The sequence below is a fragment of the Oncorhynchus masou genome, chromosome 28 (assembly GCF_036934945.1).
Source record: "Oncorhynchus masou masou isolate Uvic2021 chromosome 28, UVic_Omas_1.1, whole genome shotgun sequence".
In the NCBI taxonomy this organism is placed as follows: Eukaryota; Metazoa; Chordata; class Actinopteri; order Salmoniformes; family Salmonidae; genus Oncorhynchus; species Oncorhynchus masou.
This window is the reverse complement of record NC_088239.1, coordinates 55242997-55261428: the sequence shown is the minus strand read 5'-3', so window position 1 is coordinate 55261428 and position 18432 is coordinate 55242997. Positions and strand designations below refer to the sequence as shown.

The 18432-nt window shown below is 42.6% G+C and overlaps 1 protein-coding gene across 1 annotated transcript; it reads right to left on the bottom strand.

Moving 5' to 3' along the window:
- Positions 1 to 1097: 1097 nt before the first annotated feature.
- Positions 1098 to 18071, bottom strand: LOC135517924 (gelsolin-like). The gene is made up of 16 exons (XM_064942650.1): positions 17846 to 18071; positions 11429 to 11626; positions 10904 to 11058; positions 10433 to 10594; positions 10028 to 10177; positions 9744 to 9833; positions 9475 to 9607; positions 8212 to 8516; positions 7516 to 7649; positions 7340 to 7430; positions 3522 to 3692; positions 3229 to 3403; positions 3009 to 3136; positions 2842 to 2919; positions 2446 to 2506; positions 1098 to 2249 (listed from the first exon to the last, which is right to left on the bottom strand). The coding sequence occupies exons 2-16, from the start codon at positions 11619 to 11621 to the stop codon at positions 2080 to 2082; spliced, it is 2196 nt and encodes a 731-aa protein (XP_064798722.1). The 5' UTR covers positions 11622 to 11626; positions 17846 to 18071; the 3' UTR covers positions 1098 to 2079.
- Positions 18072 to 18432: the final 361 nt, after the last annotated feature.

Genomic DNA, 18432 nt, shown 5'->3' with positions numbered 1-18432 from the left:
GAAGCAACCTCTTTACTATAGCCATTTAAACAGCTCACAGCCTTAAATCATTGCCATGGAGTCAATGTACTCATCTCACACAGTTTTTATGCATACCTGGGTGGAAATTGTAAGTGCATTTAAGTCTGTTTTAATAGCAGTATTTATCATTAAGACTACATGCTCTTCAGATGCTGTTACAGTACCTATGCAGTATACATTACTGTATAATACATGGTATGTGTTATACACTGAGTTTACAAAACATTAGGAACACCTTCCTAATATTGAATTGCACCCCCTCAAAACAGACTCAGTTTGCCAGGGCATGGACTCTACAAGGTGTTGAAAGCATTCCACAGGGATGCTGGCCCATGTTGACTCCAATGCTTCCCACAGTTATGTCAAGTTGACTGGATGTCCTTTGGGTGGTGGATCATTGTTGATACACACGGGAAACTGTCGAGCGTGAAAAACCCAACAGCATTGCAGTTGATGACACAAACCGGTGTGCCTGGCACCTACTACCATACCCGTTCAAAGGCACTTTTTTGTCTTGCCCATTCACCCTCTGAATGAAACACATACACAATCCATGTCTCAATTGTCTCAAGGCTTAAAAATCATTCTTTAACCTGTCTCCTCCTCTTTATCTACACTTATTGAAGTGGATTTAACGAGTGACATCAATAAGGGATCATTGCTTTCACCTGAAATGGCCTGGTCAGTCTGGCATGAAAAGAGCAGGTGTTCTGAATGTTTTGTATTGTAAATGTATTCTGGTGTATAGTGTTACTGTGTGTGTGAAGGAGGACATAGTTACATTATTTCATGTTACTAAAGTACTCTGTTGTAACCTATTTTTCTCATATTGAAATCATTTTTTCTCATGTTTATATTTTCATATCCTTATCATGCAAACTTGCTGTTGAACAGTTTCTATAAAGGTCAATGTTGATTACGATGAATTGTAAATGTATTGACATACATTTGAAACTGAACTGTTCTCTTACACTGTTGTCCTTCAAAGCCATATTGTTATGTTCACTATGATTCAGCCTTTAAATAAAAATGATATACACTTTACATGATATATATGATGGAGACAACACATCTAGTGTCGGTGGCATAAGGTTTTATTGAAACAATAGTAAGGCCTGGGGAAAACCATTGAACTTGACATTGACTGCTGTTACGTTAATTGTGTGATCCTTATACTCCTGACTGGCTGACACCAAACAAATACAATTTAAAGGCAATGTTCCCACGTTAGTGGAGACTGCATTCACGGTAAACACTGCATATATCGTCTCAATCGGAAAATGACCTTTAAATTGTTATTGCGAAAACTGTAGCGATACGGATTGATAACTAGTGAGGTTATGTCTGGCAGTGTGATTTCCTCAAAGCTTTGTCTCCCTGCCTCTGTTGGTTCAGATGATTGTAATATTCTAGGTTTCTTAATGGTGAGATACTGAATAGAAACAGCCTAATGTTGCTAACGTCGTATAAAATATATTTCAATCTTAATGCAGATTGTAGCAGGTGCAAAGCCTTATCTAAACCTGTGGTTCCATTAAAGCCCTTATTATTGGTCACTTGCATGCTATTTGCATACGTAAAAAAAACAAATAAAGTCTCCATTTTATTATCAGAAGACTGCATTGGGTCACTGCTCCTAAATATCCTTGGATGAATTTAGAAGCAGGGGTGGGCTGAAATAATGACACAACATTATCACAATACAAAAACATGAAATGAGAAACATACGTTTTACATGTGGTGGGGGAGTAGAGCTACTCTATTACAGTACCTTATTGGCATTGCAATTGTGCACCAGTGCTCTGTATCAGATATAAAGGGTTATGACAGCCTCTTCTACTCTAATCAAAGCAACACATTCTAACCTAAAAGCTCAATATTCTTTGACACATTTCCTTTTTCAAAATGTAAAAAATCAACAAAAAGCCTCCTCCCACTGGCAGTCAGAAGAAAGGAGGTTGGCGGGGCATAGAGGGTTCCCCATTAAGTCTCATGGCTGGAGCTGCTCAGTGCGTGCGGTAAAGTCAGGCGGCAGGGTTAGGGGTTAAAGGTGAGGGTTCACAGCTCCAGCTCAGCCATGGCCCGCTCCAGGGGGTCGCTGGTCCAGTACTCATGGTCCCAGCCCAGGAACCAGCCGGTGAACGTGGGTGGCTCGAACCCTTGCTTGATCTTCACGATGGGTGTCCTGAGGTCACGGTTGGCAGGGTCCGTCTCAATGTAACGCACAGCTGGGGAGGAGGGGATTCAATTATAGTTCTATAGAGAGCAGTTTTCTCGGTGGGAAACTTCTCAATCAAATGATTGTAGTCATGAGTAAGGCACTCAAAAGGAAAAGGTGGCATGAACATTCTCTATGTAAAACCGCCTGCAAGATAATTCGTAAATAATGTATTAAATTAAGCAGTTTTCAATTGTATTACTTACCGGAGGCCATCGCCTCAGTCTTCTCCTCTTCGTGGGCTTCATTCCCGATCCAGACAAACACCTAGAAGAGGATATTCAACTTTCATTAGACTATGTACAGCAATTCATATGTTATCCACTGTGTTACTATGCAGGTGTAAGATCTTAATTTGTTCAGCTGGACTTGTTGCTGAGAATTTTCCTTTCCCACAGGAAATGCAGATGAGCTTTGTGATTTACATAAATTCACTGACAACCCACACTAAGACAGGGTTATATTAAGAGTATTGCATTTTTTATGTAGTTTACTTTAGTCAACCTTATTTTGCTGTTAAAATATAGGTCAAATTAAGATCCTATATCTGCATACTTAATAACATTCACATCTCAGAAAATACCACATGCTAATTTATCTACCTGATCCCATGTGTCCAGGATCATGACATCATCAGTGGCCAGATCTTCTTGGGTCATCTCCCCAGGCACCTCCTCAATCTGGGTGGAGAAGGCAACAAGGCATTTGAAAAAACAGGGTTAAAGATGTTTAACCATGAATGGCTTATGATATTAATAATGGGACTCACAATGAAGTTTCCAGACTTGTTGGAGCAGGCAAAGAGCCTGGGTGGATGGGCGTCCATCTTGTCCTTGCTTCTGAGTCTAGAGGAGGTGCGGTACGCTGCCTTCCCTCCTAGAGCCTCCCAGAAATCATCTGCATAGACACACAATAGTCAGTTGGTTATGACATGCCACAGCCAGCCACAGAGCAAAGGTAAGCAAATGTCATTGGCACAATGTACATACCGGTCTCTCCGCCCTCAGGCAGTTCTGAGGAGGACACCCCCAGGATAACACAGAGCTGCTGGGTGCCATTTTTCTCAGTGTCACTGGCCCCCTGGCCCATCCACACGAAGGAGGCTCCAGGAGTCACCAGGAGGAAGGCATCGTTGGAGTTCAGGTTGGAGGACACAGCATCAACCTAGAGGTGGATAAGACATGGTGGGTAGAAAATGACCACGAGTGTCATGCCTGTAAATATATTGCAGTTTAGTAGCTGATTTCAGAAAAAAGAGAGGCATTGTCCTCATGTCACTCACCTCCACAGCTCTTGTACACCCTGCAGAGTTGGAGCGCACCTGGAAGAGGCGTGTTTCTGCGGGGGCGGACTGGCCCCCATCTCTGGACGTACCTCCCTTGTACACAACCATGGGTTGCCCCCCAAACATGCTCATGAGGTGAGCTGGCTCCTTGCCCTGGGCCACCCTCACCTGGACCACACAGAGCAAACTAGTTAACAAACATACACATAGGTATACCAAACATGAACAAGGCAGTTAATCCACTGTTCCTAGGCCATCATTGAAAATAAGAATTTGTTCTTAAAACTGACTTGCCTGGTTAAATAATTAAAAATAAGGAGTTTAATCATTGAGACATTGTTTTATTTATTTCACCTTTATTTAACCAGGTAGGCTAGTTGAGAACAAGTTCGCATTTGCAACTGCGACCTGGCCAAGATAAAGCATAGCAATTCGACATATACAACAACACAGAGTTACACATGGATTGTGTATGTGTGCCATTCAGAGGCTGAATGGGCAAGACAAAACATTTAAGTGCCTTTGAACGGGGTATGATAGTAGGTGACAGGCACACCGGTTTGTGTCAAGGACTACAATGCTGCTGTGTTTTTCACACTCAACAGTTTTCCGTGTGTATCAAGAATGGTCCACCACCAAAAGGACATCCAGCCAACTTGACAACTGTGGGAAGCATTGGAGTCAACATGGGCCAGTGTGGTGAAAAACAAAAAGAAGTGGATCTTTGGAAGAATATAATTGTATTTAATTACATCTATTTGGAAATCTATGGACATACTTGCAACGTAGCCTTGCATGTGTCTGCAAATATTTCCCACAGGGTGGCAGCAGTGAGCTCTGAACAACAAGGCATGAAAACACTAAGCACTAAGTGTTCTACAGCGCTCCCCACCCTAATCTCCCAGCATGCTGTGTATCTGTCTGGCTGGTTGACAACAGGAAGTCCTGTTTAGTGGATGCAGCAAGCTTGTCTCGCCATCCGCCAGCACAAAGGGGCCTTCTTTCTCTCCTACCCTTAAAGAGCAACTGCTCCTAAAAAGCAACTTCTTGATTAGAAAATGGCCAATGTGGCATTGATATGAGTCAGAAAAATGTATTTTGTGTAAAAATTAACAAAGTGTAAATAGAATAATTATGAACATAATGTCAGTCTCGTCCAAAACGGAAATCATTTTCGAGATGATAGGATAAATTGTGCAGTATGTCACGGAATGATGAGTACCGTAACAGGTTTCAGTGGGCTGTGTTTATTTGAATTGTTCCCACAGCTGGCAGCACCCAATCATCAATTCAGAGCGCAGTTGCATGCGACCCAAATGTAATGCGCATGGTCAATTTGGTTTAACATTCGATTTCCCAATCGGGGCTAGTTAGGGACCATCAGTAAATTACACAATGTACATAGGACAATATTTTTAAAAGGTCCATAGCTCCAAATTTCAATTACTTAATAACCTCAAACCAACTAAAATCATATACAAATATTAAAAGCATTTAATGAGAGAACTAAAAGATGTGCAACATGAAAATGTTATCCCACTTACATTGTGTAGTTTATTGACGGTCCCTAACTATCCCAAAGCAATGGGCTATCCAAAGTCTGACTGTGTGCATTTCTCCCTGTTTAGTCTCTCGAGTGTGTTTGTTCTCCCCTTAACACCATTCCTGACATTTTGGGACCTGGGTGAGCCTGCACAAAGCCTTGTTCAGTTTTATTTGTTTTCAAAATTGGAGACTACTAATCGGAGAAATAGAGATTAGGTGCATATTGCACAGAGTTAATGAAGAAGTCTACCTCTGTACTGAAAACATGTGTGAGGCAATGTTTCAATCTTGGATGTTTAGTGTGATGACTAATTTCCATGCACTGAGTTCCTCTAAATACTGTTTCTGTTGAATGACTATGAATCACACTGTTACAAATGTATGTATGATTGTGTGTCAAATTAAAGCAAATTGAATTTGTCACATGCGCCAAATTCAACAGTTGTAGACCTTACAGTGAAATGCTTACTTACAAGCCCTTAACCAACAATGCTTACTTACAAGCCCTTAACCAACAATGCTTACTTACAAGCCCTTAACCAACAATGCTTACTTACAAGCCCTTAACCAACAATGCTTACTTACAAGCCCTTAACCAACAATGCTTACTTACGAGCCCTTAACCAACAATGCTTACTTACGAGCCCTTAACCAACAATGCTTACTTACAAGCCCTTAAAAAACAATACTTACTTACAAGCCCTTAACCAACCATGCTTACTTACGAGCCCTTAACCAACCATGCTTACTTACGAGCCCTTAACCAACAATGCTTACTTACAAGCCCTTAACAAACAATACTTTCTTACAAGCCCTTAACCAACCATGCTTACTTACGAGCCCTTAACCAACAATGCTTACTTACGAGCCCTTAACCAACAATGCTTACTTACGAGCCCTTAACCAACAATGCTTACTTACAAGCCCTTAACAAACTATACTTACTTACAAGCCCTTAACCAACAATGCTTTAACACTTTTTTTCTTAAAACTTATTTAGTAAAAAATAGATAAGTAAAAAAAATAGAAATTAAAATGAACAAATAATTAAACAGCAGCAGTAAAATAACAATAGCAAGGCTAAATACAGAGTTTTACCGGTACAGAGTAAATATGCAGGGGCACCGGTTAGTTGAGGAATTTGGTACATGTTGGTAGAGTTATTAAAGTGACTATGCATAGAAGATAAACAGAGAGGAGCAGCAGCGTAAAAGAGGGGTCTGGGTAGCCATCAGCTGTTAGAATTCATGGACAGTTTGATGGAACATAAACAGGTTTGTGACTGACTTTTCCACCCTGGTGGGCTTCTCCACAAATGTAGGATCACTGTTAGTCATGCATTATAACAAATCAATTAAATAACTACGTAGTGCAGGGCCCCTTTTTCATACTGGCTATAGACAGGAAGGTGAGACTGACAGGCACAAACAGACAGATAGACAGAAAGAGATGGTTGCAGACATTCCCAGAGCATGGAACCTTATACAGAGCCAGGGCATGATCTAGCCAAATCATAATGAACTGCAGTATATAAGACAACCCACAACAGCGTTTCCCTAACTCGGTTCGGGGACCCCAAGGTGTGCATGCTTTGGTTGTTGCTCTGGCTCTACACAGCTGATTCAAATAAGAAAAGCTTGATGATGAGTCCCTTATTTGAATCAGGTGTGTAAGGCTCGGACAATAAACAAAATGTGCACTCCTTGGGGTCCCCAGGACCGAGTTTGGGAAAAGCTGACCTAGAATCACTGGTGGCCTCTATATAACCTATGCAATGGTCCTTGCTTGAGTTGAGCACATCTCATAAGGACGAGCAAGACAGCTCTTTGTCCCTACAACAGGTCAGGGAATTGGCTCGTCGGGGAACAGTAACTGTGCCAGAGTGATGAAGCAACAGAATCCGAGCGGATAAAGGGAACACCCTCATAAACATGGCCCTTAATATCCTGTTTTGGGTCCCTGTTGATTTCAACCAGCTCATTTCTCTGTAAACACATTGAGCCATATCAGTTAAATACTCTGCTCTGTACTGAGTTATGCAGCCCTGAGAGTGGCTGGTAATAGGAGCACCTGAAACCTGGGGAGAGAAAGCAAATGAAAGACAGGAAACAATGAGTGGAAGAGGGAGAGTGACACACGGGGTTACACGGGGTTACACAGGGTTACTGGTTCGAATATAGATGAGGCTAAGAGGAAACCATAGAAAAAAGGAATATGCCACTTCTATACCCACACACACACCCATCCACTTACAAACACACATTCATTACCTGCACAGGCCCACCACCAAGCTCATCGTCCAACTGGGCACCCAAGATGGCCGAAGCACCAATTTCGTCCTGGGAAGAGTCACTTCCTTGCCTGAGAGACATTCTAGTTAGCAATGTATCTCTTCAGATTGTCTCTCTACTGTTTAATTTGACTTTTACTTTAGTGTCTCTCTTACCACATGTAGATGATGTGCCCTTGGCGTCCTCCATGGTGGTAGTTATAGAGGATGATGTAACTGTCTCCGCCATAGAACTGTCCATGTGTGGAGGGGTCCACTTCCACCTTGTCTGATCCCTCAATACGCCAGATCTGTCCATAAACATACGCATGATGTGACCCCTAATGGTGGCAGGCTACCAAAACAGAGCTATATATGTAAATACAAATTCATGCCCCTGTCATTTGGTTGCTATCTGTTCATCAGAGATTTCCTACTTCAATATCCTTCCTCTATCGGCTACATTGGGCTGAAACCCTAGCATACCTCCCTCACAGTCTACATAGATTAGCTCACAGAATTATTTTTACTGTATAATAGCCCTAATACATAAAGTTGATAGTGACAAGCAATACTGGGGCGGCAGGTAGCCTAGTGGTTAGAGCGTTGGGCCAGTAACCGAAAGGTTGCTAGATTGAATCCCCAGAGCTGACAAGGTAAAAATCTGTTGTGCTGCCCCTGACCAAGGCAGTTAACTGTTCCTAGGCCATCATTGTAAATAAGAATTAGTTCTTAACTGACTTGCCTAGTTAAATACAGGTTAAATTAAATGCAGGTTAAATACTCATCCTGATAGTTACTCTAAGAAAGATTACTGGGAAGGCTTGTCATACAATGTGGGCACAGGCCCAGCCATTGGTCTTGTCCACCCACCTGCTTCTCTCCGTTTCCACCATCCACCATGCCGTGCTGGGCAGACATGGCGGGGGAGTCGTGGAGTGTGGCAGCATCAAATGGCACCTTCTCTAGCTTGGCGATGCTGTTGGAGACATAGGCCACACCCAGACCCTCCGTCTGGTCCATGTCACGCCAGTTCTTGAAGAACTGTTTGAAGAGAGGCGTCTCTCCCATCTCCGGCAGGATCTGCACCTGGGTGTGTTTGGGGTAGCCCATCTTCTTGATGAACTCATCTGCTGCCTTCATGGCTGCCTTACGCTCCTCCAAGTTGGCTTCTTTACCTGGGTAAGAGTGTGTGGAAGTTGGGTGAGAAATACAAAAAGTGGGTTTAATGAATTCAACCACTTAGAAACTATAAAGACAGAGGACTTTATATAAATAACGGAGGACAATTATATTTTGAATTAAGAACAACACCTTTCAGTTGCATCCAGGGGTATCAATTGTGTACGGTAGGGTATGGCGCTCGCCATACCTTAGCTCAACACCAAAAATGTCAAATAGGCTAATAAAATCATTCCAATCCTGATTAAAAGGCAAATGTACTTTAGTGGTATTAGAAGGCTGACTTTAGAACTATGCGGACACCTGGGAGTTGGAGGGAAGGCTGTTTGTGTGGCTAGCAGGCTTAATGGGAGGTGCTTCGATGCAGCTGCTGGGAACAGCAAAACTTTTTCTCAAAAGAGTGCAGAGTTAAAGATGGCTGTAGTAGATGGCTTTGGCTAGGTAACTGCTGTTTGACTTCACATGAAACAAAACTAGTTTTAATCCCTCGTGCGTTGCAACTAATTATTGTATGACGTGTTTGTCGAATGTTAAGTCCCCTATTGACTGAGGTGATTGAAGCTACCGCAACAAGATGATAATGGCTGGAAGTTGTTTTTGCTGTTCTCCAAGTTGCATTTTTGAGTTTTTAAATGGTGTAGAAATGCAGTAAATGAGCTTCAATTTTATATACATTTCTTGGAGGTTAAGCTGAAATGACACCCGTGGTTGCATCATATGCTCTCTGTGGAAGTTTATCATGTGAAACTGTCCAAGACAATGTCTCATTCTCTAAATGTGGTCTGTAATTCTACGTGTTACCAAATGGACATGTCAGCAGCCATACCATGCCAAAACAATTCCAGCTACAGTATTATGCTTTCATTGACTGGTTGAATTGGTGGAGAGTGTTGCAAACTGTGAAAAATCAGCTGATCATAAATATGTCTTTGATATTGGGTGAACCCAGCTGACCTTTCCAGATGAAGATCTTGCCATCGGAGCCGTGATCCAGGATGAAGCAGTCGCTGGACTCCAATGCACTCTGGGAGAATGGGTTCTCTGCTGCCACCATGGACATGGACATGTCTCCACTGGCATTTGACACCTGGGGGAGATGAGGAGCGACAGAGGAAGAATTGCAGAGAGATCAGAGACGTGTATGTGAAAAGTCCTCAGATGTTCTCATTATGCAGCTAGACCAGTTGATCTTGGTTTCAGTAGATTGTTCCCTGTTTTCCCACCTTGTACAGTTTGGCCATCTTCCTGTTTGAGGCATCAGCTTTGATGTCATCAGAAGATCCTTCAGGAAAGTGGGGTTTATCTCCCAGAACCTGAAGACGCACAGAGAAGATCCCTTTTAGATATACTGTTGAAAATTAAACAATGCTTTAACCACAGCTGGAGTTTATTCAAAAGTCCATTATTCACCATTAAACACCACAATAAACGTCAACCAATCACAGACAGAAAGAGTGATAAAGAGAGTAAGAAGACTCTTCTGTTCTTTAGTGGTTTATGATCTCACCTCTATCATCTTGTCTCGCTCTGCTCCCTCGTCACACACGTACACGCGGGCTCGCCCACTGCGCTCGTTGTCACGGATACCCTTGGCAACCTGAGTGGCCTTCAGCTTCTCAAAGTGGTTGCTCTGGGAGCCACACCACTGGTAGATCTCCTGTGGGAGGAGAGATACACAACAAACAGGATACGTGATGTGGTCAGCATCGGCCAGGAATTTGTTTGCAAGAATTGTATGTGTATTTGGACAATCTCTCTATTAAACGTTTCTCTTTTCTCTTAAGCAAGACGTGAAACATGCAATGTGCATGCTTCTCTGTTTATTTTATTGAAATGTGACGCCAATGTTTGATGACACTAAGTCCTATGAAATTAAAAGTACACCGTCTCCCTCAGCCTGATGGTAACTCACGCTGCCCAGGTCCAGGATGAAGCAGTCTCCCTGGTTGAAGCTGTCCCAGCTGACAGGCACCTCCGTCGCCCTGACAACACGCCGACCTTTGACCTGTAGCACCCGCTGCATAACCACCTCGTTGGTAACAACATGTTTGAACCCAGATGCTACGCCTCCTTTCTAAAACAGTGACAAAAGATATGGCACGGTTAATATGGAGCCATTCACATTTCTAGGGCATATTTCCACCATTAGATTAGATTAACTTTATTATCACAAAAAAGGGGACAATACAATGAGGGCATACTTTATACCTATTAAATGGTTGATGTACTCCAAAACAATTTAGGTATAGAGACTAGTTTATAACAATACCCCTGCCTGAGGTATGAATGCAATATTATGTGTGTCATGACCTGGGTTTAAGCTCAATAATGACAAAACTGTCAAAGAAAATTCTAATTGTTATCTCAAATAACATCTCCTCACCAAGTACTTCAGTCCAGCCTTGAAGTAACCCAGCAATACTTTGGATTCATGTCCCTGGACCTCACGGTACTGGATGGGTTTACCTCCCAAATAGTCATCCATCTGGACTGTGAAGATGGCTGCTGCTCCACTCTCATCCTGGGTGCAAAAGTCGCCTGGGTAGAAAAACCACAGAAGTTAAACTCAACCTCTGAATTGCAATGTTTTACTCTCTTGTCTTTGTACAATGGAGGCCCAACCCCCAATAGCTACTTAGTCTGCTAGATTCCACAGACGTCATGGATGACTATTTCCCTAAAGCAAAACTCAATGGACACATACCGGTACATCGAATGAACCAAGTTTGAATATCACTCACTTAGCCCATATCCCATCAATCATAGAGATAGAATTACAGTACATACCCACCACAAGTCACAGTGACTTGAAAGAGGATGCCCATTCTAGTAAAAGTATTTCTATGACGTCAATCATATCCACCAGGGTTTGTAATGCAACCCATCCTGCTCCTGGTTCTGTCCTCACCCAGCCAGAAGTGCAGGTCATACTGCAGGTTCCCGGAGCGCTGCTTGATGGTGTTGAGGATGAGGTAGGCATCTCCCGTGTAGAAGCTTCCATACAGATTCTCTGGCACGGCCACCAGGTCAAACTTCTCAATCCTCCACACCTGCAGGCCCGCCTGCTGGCCAGCCTTCTCAAACTCAGGATGGTACACCATGCTGACTGCATGGAAAGATCACACACACACACATGCTTTGATAGAAGATATTGATGATATGGAACACTATTAATTCACCAATTGCCAAGTTATACAGAGACAGTAAGATAAGAACAAATATGGACCAAGGACCAAGATCTAGTGAAAGACAAGAAAAGTCAGTCTCTACAATTTATGGACATATTTTGCAGAAGGGAGCCACTCCCTTCACTGAGAGCTGTTGTCATGGATATAAAGATAACATTTAGAGTCGTGAGTTAATAATGTGTGATGTGGTGACTCATTGGTGCCCTGTGCTGGGTGTTGGGTGTTTCTTCCTCTCTCTGATGGGAAAGTGCTGTGACTCGGTTTGAGACCGGCAGCCCCAGCAGTGGTGCCACCACATTATAAGTGTGTGTAGAGAAGAGAGGGGAGAGACCATAGATGAACTACGGCATAGTGCACACACACACAGCACACTCGCAGTCAGGCACACAGCCCAATGGGACAGGCCCACAAACATCACACTTCAGTCATATCAGACACCAAAATGAGGAACTGTATTAAAGGCATGGAGTGGATGGCTACACTCAGTGAGATTATCACATATTGTATTTGAGCTCATTTTGGCATGTGGGAATGGTTGAGATTTTTAAGACTTGAGGAGTCTTAACTGTCTAACTTAATACCGATCCTCTTTGCAGATCACTATAGTGACCACAGAAAAGCGTTTCAAAATGTTCAGTCAGTGGTCTAGATGCCAGGTAATCATGCCTTAGTTGGTTCCTGCACTTAGACAGTAGCCCTGCCACACACTGTTTCCACAGCAACCAAACACATAAGGTGATGCCCACTGAAAGGGAAGTGTCAGACATCTATATTTGCTCAGGTTTCAAAAGCAGTAACCGATCAAGATAAGATTACAAGGCCTCGTTTCTTATCCGTTTTGAAACACACAACAACAACAGTTCAAATCAAATGAGAAGTTAAATTACTGTTACGGTAGGCCTACATCTACATAGCATAACACACCCTGAATGAATTCTATCCACACAACATTTCAGACAGCGCAAACAGGCTGCTCTGTGCTCCTAAATGAGGCCATGTTCTAGAGAGTAAACGCAGTGCTTTCTGCACCGGGGCCCATCTGCATGCCTCAGGACTCAAGTCTCCAACTAATATATTTAGGGAAAGACTGCCGTTTGGGTCTCCTTCTATGACTAACCCTCAGCATCAGTGCATGGAAAAAAATTCACACGTGATCTTTGTTTGGGAGAGAATTCAGGCAACCCTAACCCCAAAGAATATGATGTTCCTTTTTCCTCTGTCTCTACTCTTTTGTAACCTATGACAAATTTCACAAGTAACCACATACTTATTTCCCATATCTTTTCTTACATGAAGACATGGTAGTAAGTCTTATAGCCATCGTAAAGTTCAATATTGATGTAGTTTTCAATCACACGGGTATCTGTCCTGTTACAAATTTCACAGGGGGAACAATCTGCCACCGGAGAGAGCAAACAGAGAACAAACCATTGGCCATAAACAACACATTGATTCCTGTTTCAGTTGAAAATATAATAATTTGATCAACACCAGATCATGAAGTCAGATTTACAGCTCCCGGGGATCTAAGGAACCTGGGACTAAACACCCCCCTCTGCAGCTGGATCCTGGACTTCCTGACGGGCCACCCCCAGGTGGTAAGGGTAGGTAACAACACATCAACCACGCTGGTCCTCAACACGGGGGCCTCTCAGGGTGAGTGCTCAGTCCCCTCCTGTACTCCCTGTTCATTCATGACTGCACGGCCAGGCACGACTCCAACACCATCATTAAGTTTGCCAATGACACAACAGTGGTAGGCCTGATCACCAATAACGACAAGACAGCCTATAGGGAGGAGGTCAGAGACCTGGCCGTGTGGTGCCAGGACAACCATCTCTCCCTCAAAGTGATCAAGACAAAGGAGATGATTGTGGACTACGGGAAAAGGAGGGCCGAGCACGCCCCCATTCTCATAGATGGGGCTGTAGTGGAGCAAATTGAGAGCTTCAAGTTCCTTGGTGTCTACATCACCAACAAACTAACATGGTCCAAGCACACCAAGACAGTCATTAAGAGGACACAACAAAACCTATTCCCCCTCAGGAGACTGAAAAGATTTGGCATGTGTCCTCAGATCCTCAAAAGGTTATACAGCCGCACCATCGAGAGCATCCTGACTGGTTGCATCACTGCCTGGTATGGCAACTACTTGGCCTCTGACCGCAAGGCACTACAGAGAGTAGTGCATATGGCACAGTACATCACTGGGGCCAAGCTTCCTGCCACCCAGGACCTCTATGCTAGGCGGTGTCAGAGAAAGGCCCTAAAATTTGTCAAAGACTCCAGCCACCCTAGTCATAGACTGTTCTCTCTGCTACCGTATGGCAAGCAGTACCGGAGTGCCAAGTCTAGTTCCAAAAGGCTTCTTAACAGCTTCTACCCCCAAGCCATAAGACTCCTGAACATCTAATCAAATGGCTACCCAGACTATTTGCATATTGCCCCCCCCCCCCCCTCTTTTACACGGCTGCTACTCTCTGTTATTATCTATGCATAGTCACTTTAATAACTCTACCTACATGTACATATCACCTCAATTACCTCGACTAACTGGTGCCCCTGCACATTGACTCTGTACCGGTACTCCCTGTATATAGCCTCGCTATTGTTATTTTACTGCTGCTCTTTAATTATTGTTACTTTTATTTCTCATTCTTATTTTTTTTAGGCTAAAAATATATAATAATAATAATAATAATTAACTGCATTGTTGGTTAGGGCTTGTAAGTAAGCATTTCACTGTAAGGTTGTATTCGGCGCATGTGACAAATACAATTTGATTTGAACTAATGTATATTGACAGATCAGCCCAAGTCAGCTTTTACTTGAAACTCTGTCCAACACCATGAACATTGCCATGCCTCCAGATAGAGAGAGCCATATAAATAAATGATGAATGAATAGAATGGGCTTGAAACCTCTAACACTTGCCATTCAACTGGTAAACTCATCATGGGTACCCTCGCAATGGTTGCTTGGTATTATGAGGTCATTTCCATGGTAAGGTAGAATGTTCATTCAAATGATGCTAACTGATGTGGCTCATGCAATGGAATGCATTTTTTGTAATGTAATTTGAGTTGATTCAACAAATCACAGCACAGATTGCTGGGTACATTGCTGGGTACACTTCCTGCTTTTGCTTCCTGCTTTGCTCCTATGGGTACATCACGCAATGACCGTTAATCCACCCATTATGCCATCATTGACTTGAATGGGGACACCCGTTCTATTCATTCTTATTTATATGGAGAGAACTACACCTGCAGCTCACTATGTTTCCATGCCTTGAACAATTTGTATTAAATGAATTCCAAACTTTAATTCCAAACTTTTTGAAGTGCTTGCAGTATGAAGTATGATGTTACATGACCAAATACCTGTAACTGTGATCTCTACTCTGACAGAGAGGACTGTTCTCTCTGTGAGAACATCAAGGCCCCCAGTGCTAGATCACTACCAAGGTATTTACATATGAAACATCATCTGAGCAAGAACCCTGCAGGAATCTTTCTTTGAGCGGGAAGCCAGCTCCTCTCAGCTCCCACTGTCACGTCTCATCAGAGAAAGCAGCTAATTAAGTTGCATTGCATATATGATTATTTTCTGTATATGATATGAATACATGCATTCATAAAAATATATTGCAGAAACCTGACAAGTGACACTGCTGCAACTTTACTTAGATACAAGCAACGGTATCTTCCTCTGTAATTACTTGTCTGCTTATGTGCTAGGAGAGGGGATGTCATTTGTTTACTGTAAATCATGTCCCTGGGCCTCACAGTGTTGACTAGCAATGCTATACTAGCAGAAATTACTATATGCCTATGTTATGTGTCACTGTCAACACAAACTATACTCTAACTCAGTCACTTCTCTGATGATAATCTGCTCTCTGTTCTGGTCAGTGACTCAGAGGGGGTAGTTTGGTAGACTTCATACTCCACAGGAGGGAGAATAAATAGAACAGATCACCTGACTGCTGGTCCCAGTCTCATTGGCACATGAGGATAACAGAGCTGCCCCATGCAAATCCTCAAGACTTACGCAAGTCATTACCCGTCCATCTTCTCCACAACCACATAAAAGTTAGTTAGTCATTCCAGTATTCCCGCCCCTCAGGGACTTGCTGCTGGCCTGTACGCTGCACCCCTCCCCCACCAACCAGCCCCTTTTTATTCCTCAGTATCAGATGAACTGGAAAAAAGCTTGGAATGTGTTCTGGGTAAGCTGCTACAAGGTCTTTACTGAGGCCAAGAGAAAGGAGGGATGCTGGATTCGAGAAACTGCAAAGTACTGAGAGCTGTTGCTATAAACCAATTACGTTATAGATTACACGAAATACACAATCATAACAGGAAAACCAAAAAGTTAACTCGTTTTTTTGCTCTCAATCTGATAGGGTTCAAGTGTTATGTCTAGTACTCAAATCAATGCATTGATGACGATCTTCACGTCCATCCTAAGTTTCCTATAGTTCGGTTTGGAAGAGAGATTCCTCAGTACTAATTTAGGGGTGACTCATTTTCTCCACTCAGGCTTCTCCCTCAGCTGAGTGTGTATCATGTGCCTACCCTCAACTCTACAGGCCTTCCCAGATAGACATTCAGTTTGGCTCCTTTAACCCCTTCTCTCCATCTACATACTGCAGTGTTTACACAGATTATAACATCACCTGGAGAGGAAGAGAATCAGAGCCAGACTGACTTTATGGCAGTGTAAACACACAACTCCGGTTGTAAGGTCGGACATTAAACTTGTGCGTGGGCGGGTACCGTTTCTAAAAGGGTTCAAAGTCAAGGACAAATAACATCTTATTTACCTGGCTTCTCTTTCATTCTCTCTCTCATAAAAGTAATGACGCACATAACACACACCCAACACTTATATATGGTTATTGCTCCAGCTAACACAGTGGATAATGTGTGTTAAAGTGAGACACAGAGGGATTAGGTGTGCTGTAATTTGTGGCGTCAGACAGCTTTCCCTGGTCTGGGCCCTCACATCTGTGTGGGTAAGAATCAGACACTTCCCCTGCTGACTGAGTTTCAGGTTGCTCTGTCTCACACACACGCATGCACGCACACACACATTCTTTTTTTACAGACAACCAAAGGCCAACACGCAACACTGAAACTTCCACTTATATTGGTTATTCATCATGCAAGGCCAGTGTTTGGAGTTGTGAGTGTTTCCATGGTGACTAAGGATGTCCATTTATAGATATGAGAATGCCCAACTGTTGATGGGATATGAACAGTAGGCATAGACAAACAGGCAATCATGTGTGCCATTTGATTGACACACACTTGCACACCCTTTCAAGCAATATACATTTAGCAGGAATATTTTGATATTGTAAAATGATCATTAATAATTTGACAGTCACTGTGCATAGTGAAGCATGCATTCAGAAGCATGTCTCTCTGTGTCGTGCAAAACCTATAAACTCTTATACAACTTTAACAAAGTTATTATGTTATTACAAAGTTGTAACAGTTTGATTAACTATGGTTCACAAAGGGGGAATCATCAGAGTGTAAGATCTTCTTCCACATATTATAATGATTTGTGCATCCAAATGTAATCTGACATCTTGATGTTGGACTCTTTTCTTTGTTCTCTTTTTATTGGCAAATGTCATTGTTTTTTCCAATGGTTTCATTCAAGTGTTTCACTGTCGGTCCATATATTACATGGCATCCTCAGATAGCTCAATTAAAGTCATAGTCTCTGTTAACATTTTTTTGTAGTTCATAATGATGGCTGTTTTACTCCAATTACGCACAAAAAAAAAATCATCTTTCACCAAATATATAGTTTCAGCAAATAGTATCAAAGCAGCGAAACATCGCCAGTAGAATAGGACTGAATGCATATTTAGTTTATGTTTTAAATCGTAGCCTATGAGTATAGCCTAATGATCATCGAAAGAATAACGGTCCGGGTCTGGTTAAATCAGCGCTGTCACTGGCATCTATTTTGCTTCATTGAAAGAATAACGGAAAGAATAGCGGTCCGGTTCTGGTTAAATCAGCGCTATCAGTGGCATCTATCTTGCTTCATTGATTTAATGCATCATTGTAACAGGCGCCAGAGTGTCGGTACACACATTCAAATGAATTGCTTACCGTATGCTGTGTGATTTAGACGTTTTCTAGGCCGCGGCGGGTGTTTTGAGGCTGCAGGAGAGGGCTTAATTTGTCAGGACAGTGTCGCTTGGCAGGGTGTGTTGGTGAGTCTGGCTTGGGCCGAGCAACTCCCTAAATGACACTCGCGCTACAGGGGGATCAAGCTGGCATGTAGTGCCGCGTTCAAGTGCAAGTCGGAAACGGAGGGTGTATAACCAGTTAGCAAATAGGATATTTCAGAGTTCCGACTAGCATATGAACGCGGCATAACCACTCCTGTCTGGATGACAACCACAGATGACAACGGAGCATGATAGCCTATTACAGCCCACCACTTTTGTATGAATACCATACGGAGTACAACTGTGTCTTGCAAATCCTCTGTTTTTAATGGCTTGTTTGAAAGCACATAATAAAAATGTGTTCTCTTTCTCTCAATGTTATGCATTCAAACGTGGCCATAAAACACTGAAAAACGATGAACTAAATACCAGAAAACATTGCCCAGCTTGCATTGCAGTTTATTTTGACAAAAGTTTGACACAGGGGCACAACTTTGGTTTTAGAAATGGGGGGATATAATTATT

Excerpts from the sequence above, each read along its gene's own strand:
- LOC135517924 (XM_064942650.1), bottom strand. The coding sequence starts at position 11,621 with ATGGTGTACCATCCTGAGTTTGAGAAGGCTGGCCAGCAGGCGGGCCTG. Across the intron at positions 9,608-9,743 it reads AGATGGCCAAACTGTACAAG|GTGTCAAATGCCAGTGGAGA; the intron begins GTGGGAAAACAG and ends CATCTCCCCCAG. Across the intron at positions 7,650-8,211 it reads GTGGAAACGGAGAGAAGCAG|ATCTGGCGTATTGAGGGATC; the intron begins GTGGGTGGACAA and ends GTTTATGGACAG.